This window comes from Salmo trutta, unplaced genomic scaffold, assembly GCF_901001165.1.
Source record: "Salmo trutta unplaced genomic scaffold, fSalTru1.1, whole genome shotgun sequence".
NCBI lineage: Eukaryota > Metazoa > Chordata > Actinopteri > Salmoniformes > Salmonidae > Salmo > Salmo trutta.
In genome coordinates this window covers 187,548-202,547 of record NW_021822740.1, presented here as the reverse complement: position 1 = coordinate 202,547, position 15,000 = coordinate 187,548, and the positions used below count along the sequence as shown (strand labels likewise).

Genomic DNA, 15,000 nt, shown 5'->3' with positions numbered 1-15,000 from the left:
CTGCTATCTCCTGGTGGTTCTGGCTGCTATCTCCTGGTGGTTCTGGCTGCTATCTCCTGGTGGTTCTGGCTGCTATCTCCTGGTGGTTCTGGCTGCTATCTCCTGGTGGTTCTGGCTGCCATCTCATTCATGGTGGTGAGAAACACACTAGAGTGGAAAGGATGAATGCTTCATGGGAGCATAGAGGAAGGAGGGAGGGGAGTAGAGGGGAAGGAGGGAGGGGGAGGGGAGTAGAGGGCAAGGAGGGAGGGGGAGGGGAGTAGAGGGCAAGGAGGGACGGGAAAGGGGAGTAGAGGGGGAGGAGGGAGGGGGAGGGGAGTAGAGGGCAAGGAGGGGGGGAGGGGAGTAGAGGGCAAGGAGGGAGGGGAGTAGAGAGGAAGGAGGGAGGGGAGTAGAGGGGAAAGGGGGAGGGGAGTAGAGGGGAAAGGGGAGGGGAGTAGAGGGGAAAGGGGAGGGGAGTAGAGGGGAAAGGGGAGGGGAGTAGAGGGGAAGGAAGAGAAGAGAGGTGTGAATGGGGAAAAGGCGGGAAGGGGAGTGGAGAGAGAGGGGTGGCAAGGTCACTCTACTGTTGACAGTGAGGTAATATTGTACTGTATTAATCCTATGTCTACTGTTGACAGTGAGGTAATATTGTACTGTATTAATCCTATGTCTACTGTTGACAGTGAGGTAATATTGTACTGTATTAATCCTATGTCTACTGTTGACAGTGAGGTAATATTGTACTGTATTAATCCTGTGTCTACTGTTGACAGTGAGGTAATATTGTACTGTATTAATCCTATGTCTACTGTTGACAGTGAGGTAATATTGTACTGTATTAATCCTATGTCTACTGTTGACAGTGAGGTAATATTGTACTGTATTAATCCTATGTCTACTGTTGACAGTGAGGTAATATTGTACTGTATTAATCCTATGTCTACTGTTGACAGTGAGGTAATATTGTACTGTATTAATCCTATGTCTACTGTTGACAGTGAGGTAATATTGTACTGTATTAATCCTGTGTCTACTGTTGACAGTGAGGTAATATTGTACTGTATTAATCCTATGTCTACTGTTGACAGTGAGGTAATATTGTACTGTATTAATCCTATGTCTACTGTTGACAGTGAGGTAATATTGTACTGTATTAATCCTATGTCTACTGTTGACAGTGAGGTAATATTGTACTGTATTAATCCTATGTCTACTGTTGACAGTGAGGTAATATTGTACTGTATTAATCCTATGTCTCTACTGTAGCTGATGGATGTATTGTAATGCTGTTTTAGAGATAGATACCGTTTATAATGCTGATAGAAATGTTAATATGACAAACTCACTTCTTGGGACTCAATCACCACACAAAACAGTCTCTTTTTAGTGAAATCCTTTATTAAAAAAATCAGAATAGCAACAATATACTGAAGACATCAGAAAACAATGGTTTGCTTTATATACCCTCTATAATATGTGATCATTTGACTGTACGTGTACAGATGTAGGATCTTCATTTGAGCCAGTTTGCTACAGTATGAACTGAACCCTGCATCAACAGGAAATGTGAATTATTATGTGGATTATAATGAATGTACATTTTTGTAGGGGTTGATAGATGTTTTGTAAGGGAAAATCAAGTCTGAAATTTCAAAGTGGAAATTACAAACTTCAGAAGCCTTTTTAAACCTCAAATACACTACAAGTTGTACATTTCCTGCATTGCAGGAAAGTTGTCCTGCAACAGGGTGATCAAATTAAGATCTTACATCTGTATTTACAGTGATGTTTTAAAGCGTATATATTTTTTTATCCCTGATGTTACAATTCTCTTTCAATCAGAGAGGAATAGAAATTCACCCACAAAGCGTGTATGCGTGTGTGTGTGTGGGTATATGCGTGTTTGTGTGTGCGTGTGTGTGTCTATAGTTTCTGTGTGTTAATAGATCAGAAAGGTGTGCTTTGTTCAAGACCCTCAACATGTGATTGGAGCAATCATTTAGAGACAGACAAGACATCCAGCGTGTCTTCTTCTCCTTGTTGTTTTGTGGTGGTCAGAACAATGTCCTCGAGCCACTGCTACGGCTCTGCATTGTGTGTAATACACTGAGACCCCTGTCCTGGGCTGTGACTCCTCAAGCTCCGAAGCTCCATGTACAGGGCTGTGTTCACATTTCAGCTGGGTGATTGTAGTCAGATGATTGTCAGAAAGCCTTGGCAGGACCCTTGGTGTGTCTGTACTCTGTAACCCTCCATCCACCTCTGTAGATAAGTCCTGTAACAGGTCATCCATGTTGTCTGGGTTGTTTGTGGGCGTGTCCTGTAAACATGTGCAGTGTTGTAAAAGACTTCAGATGTTAATATGCTCATGATGTCACAGATTCATCATCACACGTCCCCTTCCTCTCCTCTCCTCTCCTCTCCTCTCCTCTCCTCTCCTCTCCTCTCCTCTCCTCTCCTCTCCTCTCCTCTCCTCTCCTCTCCTGTGATGTAAGCTTGTGATGATACTTCTTAGTACACTAGTGATGTAACACGTGGAATGTGGGCCAAATGGCACCCTTTTTTCTACATATTCCCTACTATCCCCTATGGGCCATAGTCAAAAGTAGTGCACTATCCCCTATGGGCCCTGGTCCACAGTAGTGCACAATCCCCTATGGCCCTGGTCTAAAGTAGTGCACTATCCCCTATGGGCACTGGTCCACAGTAGTGCACAATCCCCTATGGCCCTGGTCTAAAGTAGTGCACTATCCCCTATGGGCACTGGTCTAAAGTAGTGCACTATCCCCTATGGGCACTGGTCTAAACTAGTGCACTATCCCCTATGGGTCCTGGTCTAAAGTAGTGCACTATCCCCTATGGGTCCTGGTCTAAACTAGTGCACTATCCCCTATGGGTCCTGGTCAAAAGTAGTGCACTTTCCCCAATGGGCCATATTCAAAAGTAGTGCACTATCCCCTATGGGCCCTGGTCTAAAGTAGTGCACTACATAGGGAATAGGGTGCCATTTGGGTTTGGCCCTGGATTGTTGTGTATAAAGTAGTAGCCTCATGATGTAGAATCTGTTTGGTCACATCGTGCTCTTCTGTCTTTAAGTGTGTTGGGTCATGGACTAGATTAGATTCACTTATTCCTACATTTGTGCTCTTGTTCATTTGTGGGTTCTTTCAGCTGACTACTGGTTTGGAAAGATAAGTGAAATCCCTCCAGAGTAGAGTAGAATGGGGTAGGTACACCATGCTATAAAAGGGTGAAAGGTCGTAGGTAACCATGCTATAACAGGGTGAAAGGTGGTAGGTAACCATGCTATAACAGGGTGGAAGGTCAAAGTTCATAGGTAACAGGTCACTGTTTTGGCGTTGTAAGATTAGTATACTGTAGTTAGAGGAACGTTGACAGGCTAGTGTGTGTGTGTGGCTCTAAGATGAACCGGCTAGGTCGCTGTCTCAACGTGACACTGCAAGTTGTCTCACACAGTTGTCTCTATCTTCTCGATAATCTCCACCATAGACTTGGACGGAGAGAGCAGAGAACACTCATCTTGAGTCCACATACTTATTGGACTAGACTCTCCATCACTACTTAACTCTTCATCCTCTTCCACTTCCTCCTCGTCTTCCTCCTCTTCCTCAGAACCCTCGTCACATGACTCCATGTAATGGCCGCCCAGTGCATTTATCCCAGAATCCTCAGAGCTGGACGGGGAGGAGCAGTGGTCTATTTTGGGGGTGGTGACCTTGTCCCCCAGGGCATTGGGCTTGGTGCCCTGGGGGTGTGGGTGGTGTCTGAGGGTCCGTTGGGGGTGGGGATGGGTGTTACGGGGGTGAGGAGCATGTGATTGAGGCGGGCTGGGCATGGTCGAAGGTTGAGGTCTCTGAACATAGCACATCTTCCCATTGATGCGTTTGACCATGTAGTCGTCCACAAAGAGGTCTGAGATGATGCAGAACTTGGGCGACTCCAGGCAGGGCGGGGCTTGGAAGGCGGGGGCGGTCATGAGGAAACGTTCGGCCAATGAGACTGTCAGGTCCATGGTGTGGGTGTGGTCTGTGGGCGTGGCAGGCACTGGGGTGCTGGGGAGGCGACACACGTTGGTCATCGGCTGGTACACGTATTTACCTAGAGAAGGAGAGAGAGACAGGTACAGAGACAGGGTTACTTTATGTAACCCAACAAATACATTGCTGAAATACATGGGTATTCAATCACAAAGATAGAAGGCATTACAAGGGAAACAGTTAGAATGACAAGCAAGACACACTATATATACAGCAGTATGTGGACACCCCTTCAAATTAGTGGATTCAATCATTTCAGCCACACCCGTTGCTGACAGGTGTATAAAATCGAGCACACAGCCATGCAATCTCCATAGACAAACAGTGTCAGTAGAAAGGCTTTACTGAACAGCTTAGTGACTTTCAACGTGGCACCGTCATAGGATGCCACCTTTCCAACAAGTCAGTTTGTCAAATTTCTGCCCTGCTAGAGCTGCCCCAGTCAGCTGTAAGTGCTGTTATTGTGAAAACATCTAGGAGCAAGAACGGCTCAGCCACGAAGTGGTAGGCCGCTGAAGCGCGTAGTACATAAAAATTGTTTGTCCTCGGTTGCAACACTCACTACCAAGTTCCAAACTGCCTCTGGAAGCAACATCAGCACAAGAACTGTTCGTCGGGAGCTTCATGAAATGGGTTTCCATGGCCGAGCAGCCGCACACAAGCTTAAGATCACCATGTGCCATGCCAAGCGTTGGCTGCAGTGGTGTAAAGCTCGCCACCACTGGACTCTGGAGCAGTGGAAACGCGTTCTCTGCAGTGATGAATCACGCTTCACCATCTGGAAGTCCGATGGACAAATCTGGGTTTGGCAGATGCAAGGATAACGCTACCTGCCCCAATGCATAATGCCAACTGTAAAGTTTGGTGGAGGAGGTCTGGGGCTGTTGTTCATGGTTCGGGCTACGCTCCCCCCTTAGTTCCAGTGAAGGGAAATCTTAATGAAACAGTATGCAATGACATTCTAGACGATTCTGTGCTTCCAACTTTGTTGCAACAGCTTGGGGAAGGCCTTTTCCTGTTTCAGCATGACAATGCCCAAATGGGGAAGGCCTTTTCCTGTTTCAGCATGACAAGGCCTTTTCCTGTTTCAGCATGACAATGCCCAAATGGGGAAGGCCCTTTCCTGTTTCAGCATGACAATGCCCAAATGGGGAAGGCCCTTTCCTGTTTCAGCATGACAATGCCCAAATGGGGAAGGCCCTTTCCTGTTTCAGCATGACAATGCCCAAATGGGGAAGGCCCTTTCCTGTTTCAGCATGACAATGCCCCTGTGCACAAAGTGGAAGAACTTGACTGGCCTGCAAATAGCCCTGACCTCAACCCCATCAAACACCTTTGGGATGATTTGGAACGCCGACAGCGAGCCAGGTCTAATCGCCCAACATCAGTGCTCGACCTCACTAATGCTCTTGTGGCTGAATGGAAGCAAGTCCCCGCAGCAATGTTCCAACATCTAGTGGAAAGCCTTCCCAGAAGAGTGGAGGCTGTTCTAGCAGCAAAGGGGGGACCAACTCCATATTAATGCCCATGATTTTGGAATGAGATGTTCGACAAGCAGGTGTCCACATATTTTTGGTCATGTAGTGTATGTATACTTAAGCAATAAGGCCCGAGGAGGTGTGGTATGTGGTCAATATACCACGGCTAAGGGTTGTCCTTATGCACGACGCAACGCAGAGTGCCTGGACACAGCCCTTAGCCGTGGTATATTGTCAATATATCACAAACTCCCGGAGGTCCCTTATTGCTATTATAAACTAGTTACCAACGTAATTAGAGCAGTAAAAATAAATGTCTTGTCATTCCCGTGGTATACGGTCTGATATACCACGGCTGTCAGCCAATCAGCATTAAGGGCTGGAACCATGTAAAAGGTTTCAGTGCAGAAATACTCTCTCTATCACTCTCTCTCACTGTCAGCTGTGGGACCTTATATAGACAGGTGTGTGTCTTTCCAAATCAGGTCCAATCAATTGAATTTACCACAGGTGAACTCCAATCAAGTTGTAGAAAGGATCATCAATGGATGATCAATGGAAACAGGATGTACCTGAGCTCAATTTACAGTCTCATAGCAAAGGGTCTGAATACTTACGTAAATAAGGTATTTCTGTTTTTGTCATTATGGGGTATTGTGTGTAGATTGATGAGGATTTTGTAATTTATTTAATCAATTTTAGAATAAGGCTGTAAAATATCAAAATGTGGAAAAAGTGAAGGGGTCTGAATACTTTCAGAATATCTCTCTCCCTCATTCGTTCCACCCTACTGTGTGTTACCATGGGCATCTCCAGTATAACATGTTCTCTTCCCTTTCCTCCCTCCCTCTCTCTCCCTCTCTCTCTCTCCACCTCCACTGAGAACTGGAGCATCACAAACACACAAGAGGGTGAGATGTTTGGTAGAATGACTTTGTGCTTTCTCTCTCTCTCGTGCTCTCTCTCTCTCTCTCTCTCTGGAGCAGGATATTCTACAAGAGGAGGAGATTCTACAGGAGGATGAGGAGATTCTACAGGAGGAGGAGGAGATTCTACAGGAGGTGGAGGGGATTCTACAGGAGGAGGAGGGGATTCTACAGGAGGTGGAGAAGATTCTACAGGAGGTGGAGGAGATTCTACAGGAGGTGGAGGAGATTCTACAGGAGGTGGAGGAGATTCTACAGGAGGTGGAGGAGATTCTACAGGAGGAGGAGGGGGGATTCTACAGGAGGAGGAGGGGATTCTACAGGAGGAGGAGGGGGGATTCTACAGGAGGTGGAGGAGATTCTACAGGAGGTGGAGGAGATTCTACAGGAGGTGGAGGAGATTCTACAGGAGGAGGAGGAGATTCTACAGGAGGAGGAGGAGATTCTACAGGAGGAGGAGGGGATTCTACAGGAGGAGGAGGGGATTCTACAGGAGGAAGAGGGGATTCTACAGGAGGTAGAGAAGATTCTACAGGAGGAGGAGGGGATTCTACAGGAGGAGGAGGGGATTCTACAGGAGGAGGAGGGGATTCTACAGGAGGAGGAGGTGATTCTACAGGAGGAGGAGGGGATTCTACAGGAGGAGGAGGGGATTCTACAGGAGGAGGAGGAGATTCTACAGGAGGAGGTGATTCTACAGGAGGAGGAGGGGATTCTACAGGAGGAGGTGATTCTACAGGAGGAGGAGGGGATTCTACAGGAGGAGGGGATAAAAGAGGGTAGAAAATATAGACTATATCCAAGATCAAGGTCACTGTGACTCTTTCTCTCAGTATTTTCTTTAGTTATTTTATTTTTTTAATTTTAATTTTTTTATTTCACCTTTATTTAACCAGGTAGGCAAGTTGAGAACAAGTTCTCATTTACAATTGCGACCTGGCCAAGATAAAGCAAAGCAGTTCGACAACATACAACAACAGAGTTACACATGGAGTAAAACAACATACAATCAATGATGCAGTAGAAAAAAAAATAAGACTATATACAATGTGAGCAAATGATGTGAGATAAGGGAGGTAAAGGCAAAAAAATGCCATGGTGGCAAAGTAAATAAAGTATAGCAAGAAAAACACTGGAATGGTAGATTTGTAGTTTGAAGAAAGTTCAAAGTTCAAATATAAATAATATGGTGCAAAGGAGCAAAATAAATAAAATAAATAAATACAGTAGGGGAAAAGGTAGTAGTTTGGGCTAAATTATAGATGGGCTATGTACAGGTGCAGTGATCTGTGAGCTGCTCTGACAGCTGGTGCTTAAAGCTAGTGAGGGAGATAAGTGTTTCCAGTTTCAGAGATTTTTGTAGTTCGTTCCAGTCATTGGCAGCAGAGAACTGGAAGGAGACACGACCAAAGGAGGAGTTGGCTTTAGGGGTGACCAGAGAGATATACCTGCTGGAGCGCGTGCTACAGGTGGGTGCTGCTATGGTGACCAGTGAGCGGAGATAAGGGGGGACTTTACCTAGCAGGGTCTTGTAGATGACCTGGAGCCAATGTGTTTGGCGACGATTATGAAGTGAAGGCCAGCCAACGAGAGCGTACAGGTCGCAGTGGTGGGTTGTATATGGGGCTTTGGTGACAAAACGGATGGCACTGTGATAGACTGCATCCAGCTTGTTGAGTAGGGTATTGGAGGCTATTTTGTTAATGACATCGCCGAAGTCGAGGATTGGTAGGATGGTCAGTTTTACGAGGGTATGTTTGGCAGCATGAGTGAAGGATGCTTTGTTGCGAAATAGGAAGCCAATTCTAGATTTCACTTTGGATTGGAGATGATTGATGTGAGTCTGGAAGGAGAGTTTACAGTCTAACCAGACACCTAGGTATTTGTAGTTGTCCACAAATTCTAAGTTAGAACCGTCCAGAGAAGTTATGCTGGACGGGCGGGCAGGTGCAGGCAGCGATCGGTTGAAGAGCATGCATTTAGTTTTACTTGTGTTTAGGAGCAGTTGGAGACCACGGAAGGAGAGTTGAATGGCATTGAAGCTCGTCTGGAGGGTTGTTAACACAGTGTCCAAAGAAGGGCCAGAAGTATACAGAATGGTGTCGTCTGCGTAGAGGTGGATCAGAGATTCACCAGCAGCAAGAGCGACATCATTTATGTATACAGAAAAAAGAGTTGGCCCAAGAATTGAACCCTGTGGTACCCCCATAGAGACTGCCAGAGGTCCAGACAGTAGGCCCTCGGATTTGACACACTGAACTCTGTCAGAGAAGTAGTTGGTGAACCAGGTGACGCAATCGTTTGAGAAACCAAGGCTACTGAGTCTGCCGATGAGGATGTGGTGATTAACAGAGTCAAAAGCTTTGGCCAGGTCAATGAATACGGCAGCACAGTATTGTTTCTTATCGATGGCGGTTACGATGTTGTTTAGGACCTTGAGCGTGGCTGAGGTGCACCCATGACCAGCTCTGAAACCAGATTGCATAGCGGAGAGGGTGCGGTGGGATTCGAAATAGTCGGTAATCTGTTTGTTGACTTGGCTTTCGAAGACCTTAGAAAGGAAGGGTAGGATGGATATAGGTCTGTAGCAGTTTGGGTCAAGAGTGTCACCTCCTTTGAAGAGGGGGATGACAGCAGCTGCTTTCCAATCTATGGGAATCTCAGACGACACGAAAGAGAGGTTGAACAGGCTAGTAATAGGGGTTGCAATAATTTCGGCAGATAATTTTAGAAAGAAAGGGTCCAGATTGTCAAGCCCAGCTGATTTGTAGGGGTCCAGATTTTGCAGCTCTTTCAGAACATCAGCTGAATGGATTTGGGAGAAGGAGAAATGGGGGAGGCTTGGGCGAGTAGCTGTGGGGGGTGCAGTGCTGTTGAATGCAGTAGGGGTAGTTAGGTGGAAAGCATGGCCAGCCGTAGAAAAATGCTTATTGAAATTCTCAATTATAGTGGGCTTATCGGTGGTGACAGAGTCCCACAGGCTACAGAGAGGTAATCATGCTGTCACTGTCCCACAGGCTACAGAGAGGTAATCATGCTGTCACTGTTCCACAGGCTACAGAGAGGTAATCATGCTGTCACTGTCCCACAGGCTACAGAGAGGTAATCATGCTGTCACTGTCCCACAGGCTACAGATGGGTAATCATGCTGTCACTGTTCCACAGGCTACAGAGTGATCATGCTGTCACTGTTCCACAGGCTACAGAGAGGTAATCATGCTGTCACCGTTCCACAGGCTACAGAGAGGTAATCATGCTGTCACTGTTCCACAGGCTACAGAGAGGTAATCATGCTGTCACTGTTCCACAGGCTACAGAGAGGTAATCATGCTGTCACCGTTCCACAGGCTACAGAGAGGTAATCATGCTGTCACTGTTCCACAGGCTACAGAGAGGTAATCATGCTGTCACTGTTCCACAGGCTACAGAGAGGTAATCATGCTGTCACTGTCCCACAGGCTACAGAGAGGTAATCATGCTGTCACTGTTCCACAGGCTACAGAGAGGTAATCATGCTGTCACTGTTCCACAGGCTACAGAGAGGTAATCATGCTGTCACTGTTCCACAGGCTACAGAGAGGTAATCATGCTGTCACTGTTCCACAGGCTACAGAGAGGTAATCATGCTGTCACTGTCCCACAGGCTACAGAGAGGTAATCATGCTGTCACTGTTCCACAGGCTACAGAGAGGTAATCATGCTGTCACTGTTCCACAGGCTACAGAGAGGTAATCATGCTGTCACTGTTCCACAGGTTACAGAGAGGTAATCATGCTGTCACTGTCCCACAGGCTACAGAGAGGTAATCATGCTGTCACTGTTCCACAGGTTACAGAGAGGTAATCATGCTGTCACTGTCCCACAGGCTACAGAGAGGTAATCATGCTGTCACCGTCCCACAGGCTACAGAGAGGTAATCATGCTGTCACTGTCCCACAGGCTACAGAGAGGTAATCATGCTGTCACTGTTCCACAGGCTACAGAGAGGTAATCATGCTGTCACCGTTCCACAGGCTACAGAGAGGTAATCATGCTGTCACTGTTCCACAGGCTACAGAGAGGTAATCATGCTGTCACTGTTCGACAGGCTACAGATGGGTAATCATGCTGTCACTGTCCCACAGGCTACAGAGAGGTAATCATGCTGTCACTGTCCCACAGGCTACAGAGAGGTAATCATGCTGTCACTGTTCCACAGGCTACAGAGAGGTAATCATGCTGTCACTGTTCCACAGGCTACAGAGAGGTAATCATGCTGTCACTGTTCCACAGGCTACAAAGAGGTAATCATGCTGTCACTGTCCCACAGGCTACAGAGAGGTAATCATGCTGTCACTGTTACACAGGCTACAGAGAGGTAATCATGCTGTCACTGTCCCACAGGTTACAGAGAGGTAATCATGCTGTCACTGTCCCACAGGCTACAGAGAGGTAATCATGCTGTCACTGTCCCACAGGCTACAGATGGGTAATCATAAGTTTGGCATACAGAACTGTTCTACAAAGTTATTGAAAGCAGTGTAGGGTGTAAAACATTACATAATTAAATCAATGCATTCAAAAAGTATTCAGACCCCTTGACTTTTTCCACATTTTGTTACGTTACAGCCTTATTCTAAAATTGTTTACGTACATTTTTTCCTCATGAATCTGCACACAACCGATTTTTTGTGTGCAAATGAAATACCTTATTTGCATAAGTATTCAGACCATTTGCTATGAGAAATTGATCTCAGGTGCATCCTGTTTGCATTGATCATCCTTGAGATGTTTCTACAATTGATTGGACATGATTTGGAAAGGTACACACCTGTCTATATAAGGTCCCACAGTTGACAGTGCATGTCAGAGCAAAAACCAAGCCATGAGGTTGAAGGAATTGTAAATAGAGCTCCGAAATAGGATTGTGTTGAGGCACAGATCTGAGGAAGGGTACCAAAACATGTCTGCAGCATTGAAGGTCCCCAAGAACACAGTGGCCTCTATCATTCTTTAATGGAAGAAGTTTGGAACCACCAAGACTCTTCCTAGAGCTGGCCGCTCAGTCAAACTGAGCAATAGGGGGAGAAGGGCCATGGTCAGGGAGGTGACCAAGAATCCAATGGTCACTCTGACAGAGCTCCAGAGTTCCTCTGAAGGAGATGGGAGAACGTTCCAGAAGGACAACCATCTCTGCAGCACTCCAACAGGCCTTTATGGTAGAGTGGCCAGACGGAAGCCACTCCTCAGTAAAAGGCACATGACAGCCCGCTTGGAGTTTGCCAAAGCACCTAAAGGACTCCCAGACCATGAGAAACAACACTCCCCATCTAACCTGACAGAGCTTGAGAGGATCTGTAGAGAAGAATGGGAGAAACTCCCCGAATACAGGTGTGCCAAGCTTGTAGCATCATACCCAAGAAGACTTGAGGCTGTAATCGCTGCCAAAGGTGCTTCAACAAAGTACTGAGTAAACAGTCTGAATGTTCATGTAAATTTGAATATATTTTCTTAACACATTTGCTCAAATTTCTAAAAACCTGTTCATGCTTTGTCATTATGGGGTATTTTGCATAGATTGATGAGAAAAAACGATTTAATCAATTTTAGAATAAGGCTGTAACCAAACAAATTGTGGAAAAGGTCAAGGGGCCTGAATACTTTCCGAAGGCACAGTACATAATGTATTGGCCATTATTGTAGTAGAATCCTCAGCCCCTGGTGTTAGTCTCTGCAATTCAGAGATGAAATGCCTGCTCTACCCAGATGACCTGTGCCTGCTGTCACCCACAGCACATGTCCTACAGCAGAGCCTGGACCTGTCAGACCAGGGGCCTGGTCGTACATACCCACACACTACAATTACTCAGCTTTAAAAAGAAGCTCAACTGGAAACCTAAATCAGGTACTAAATAAACTGAGAGAGAAAGCAAGCAGGGTATTCTATGCCATTAAAAAACAAATGCAAATGAATATACTTATACAAATGTGGCTAAAACGAATTGATTGTGTCATTGAACCAATTGCACTTTATGGCAGCAAGGTGTGGAGTCCACTTGCAAAACAAGATTTCACCCAATGGGACAAACACCCAATTGAAACCCTGCATGCAGAGTTCTGTAAGATTCTCCTACATCTCCAGAGGAAAACTACAAACAATGCATGCAGGGCAGATTTAGGCCAATATCCACTAATAATAACAACTCAAAAAAGAGCAATTACATTTTGGAAACATCATTACATCAATTGCAGTCACAAAAACCATCAAGCGCTATGATGAAACTGGCTCTCATGAGGACCGCCACAGGAATGGAAGACCCAGAGTTCCCTCTGCTGCAGAGAACAAGTTCATTAGAGTTACCAGACTCAGAAATTGCAGCCCAAATAAATGCTTCACAGAGTTCAAGTAACAAACACATCTCAACATCAACTGTTCAGAGGAGACTGCATGAATCAGGCTTCATGGTCAAATTGCTGCAAAGACAGTACTAAAGGACACCAATAAGAAGAAGAGACTTGCTTGGGCCAAGAAACACGAGCAATGGACATTAGACCAGTGGAAATGTGTCCTTTGGTCTGAGATTTTTTTGATTTTTGGTTCCAACCCCCGTGTCTTTGTGAGACGCAGTGTAGGTGAGCAGATAATCTCAGCATGTGTGGTTCCCACCATGAAGCATGGAGGAGGAGGTGTGATGGTGCTTTGCTGGTGACACTGTCAGCGATTTATTTAGAATTCAAGGCACACTTAACCAGCATGGCTACCACAGCATTCTGCAGCGATACACCATCCCATCTGGTTTGCGCTTAGTGGGACTATCATTTGTTTTTCAGTAGGACAATGACCCAACACACCTCCAGGCTGTGTAAGGGCTATTTGACCAAGAAGGAGAGTGATGGAGTGCTGCATCAGATGACCTGGCCTCCATAATCACCCAAACTCCATCCAATTGAGATGGTTTGGGATGAGTTCGACTGCAGAGTGAAGGAAAAGCAGTGCTCAGCATATGTGGGAACTCCATTCCAGGTGAAGCTGGTTGAGAGAATGCAAAGTGTGTGCAAAGCTATCATCAAGGCAAAGGGTGGCTACTTTGAAGAATCTAAAATATATTTAGATTTGTTTAACACTTTTTTGGTTTCTACTTAATTCCATGTGTGTTATTTCATAGTTTTGATGTCTTCACTATTATTCTACAATGTAGAAAATAGTAAGAATTAAGAAAATCCCTTGAATGAGTAGGTGTGTCCAAACATTTGACTGGTACTGTACATTGTTACGTCATGCCAATAAAACAATTTGAATTGAAAAGAAAATTGAGCGAGAGCGCTCATGTCTGTCAGCACGACTGTCCACCATGTTACGTACTGTACCAGTACCTCATGCACAGTCACACTCACTGCCCACCATGTTACGTACTGTACCAGTACCTCATGCACAGTCACACTCACTGCCCACCATGTTACGTACTGTACCAGTACCTCATGCACAGTCACACTCACTGCCCACCATGTTACGTACTGTACCAGTACCTCATGCACAGTCACACTCACTGCCCACCATGTTACGTACTGTACCAGTACCTCATGCACAGTCACACTCACTGCCCACCATGTTACGTACTGTACCAGTACCTCATGCACAGTCACACTCACTGTCCACCATGTTACGTACTGTACCAGTACCTCATGCACAGTCACACTCACTGCCCACCATGTTACGTACTGTACCAGTACCACATGCACAGTCACACTCACTGCCCACCATGTTACGTACTGTACCAGTACCTCATGCACAGTCACACTCACTGCCCACCATGTTACGTACTGTACCAGTACCTCATGCACAGTCACACTCACTGCCCACCATGTTACGTACTGTACCAGTACCTCATGCACAGTCACACTCACTGCCCACCATGTTACGTACTGTACCAGTACCTCATGCACAGTCACACTCACTGCCCACCATGTTACGTACTGTACCAGTACCTCATGCACAGTCACACTCACTGCCCACCATGTTACGTACTGTACCAGTACCTCATGCACAGTCACACTCACTGCCCACCATGTTAACATTATGTGTGAGAGCAGCACACCTCTGGCTGGCTGACTGGCTGGCTGACTGGCTGATTGGCTGGCTGATTGGCTGGCTAACTGACTGGCTGGCTGGCTGATTGGCGGGATGACTGGCTGATTGGCTGGCTGATTGGCTGACTGACTGGCTGATTGGCTGACTGACTGGCTGGCTAATTGGCTGGCTGGCAGATTGGCTGACTGACTGGCTGACAGATTGACTGGCTGACAGATAGGCTGGCTGACTGACTAGCAGCACAGTGATACAATCACACCCACCCTTCTCTAGCCTGATCTATTGTAAAAAAGAAATCAGATTCAAATGAAATGAAATAAAAAGTATTTCAAGGACTGAATCCCCACAATAATGTATTTCCCATCCATCCATGCACTCGGTGTGAAGATGGCCCTCAGGGATTTTCCTCTGACAGGAAGTTCCAAGGCTGGGACTGTTTCCTGACAACCACTGTTTTATTGTGTTGAAGGACAAGGCATGGAGATGTT

General features: G+C 46.1%; 1 protein-coding gene across 1 annotated transcript in view; it reads right to left on the bottom strand.

Moving 5' to 3' along the window:
- Positions 1-3,047: 3,047 nt before the first annotated feature.
- Positions 3,048-15,000, bottom strand: part of LOC115184113 (UPF0524 protein C3orf70 homolog A) — a 29,138-nt gene continuing 17,185 nt past the window's right edge. The window contains exon 2 of the mRNA XM_029745103.1: positions 3,048-4,101. Coding sequence (XP_029600963.1) covers positions 3,452-4,101 — 650 coding nt within the window. The 3' untranslated portion in view covers positions 3,048-3,451. The remainder of the gene's footprint in view (positions 4,102-15,000) is intronic.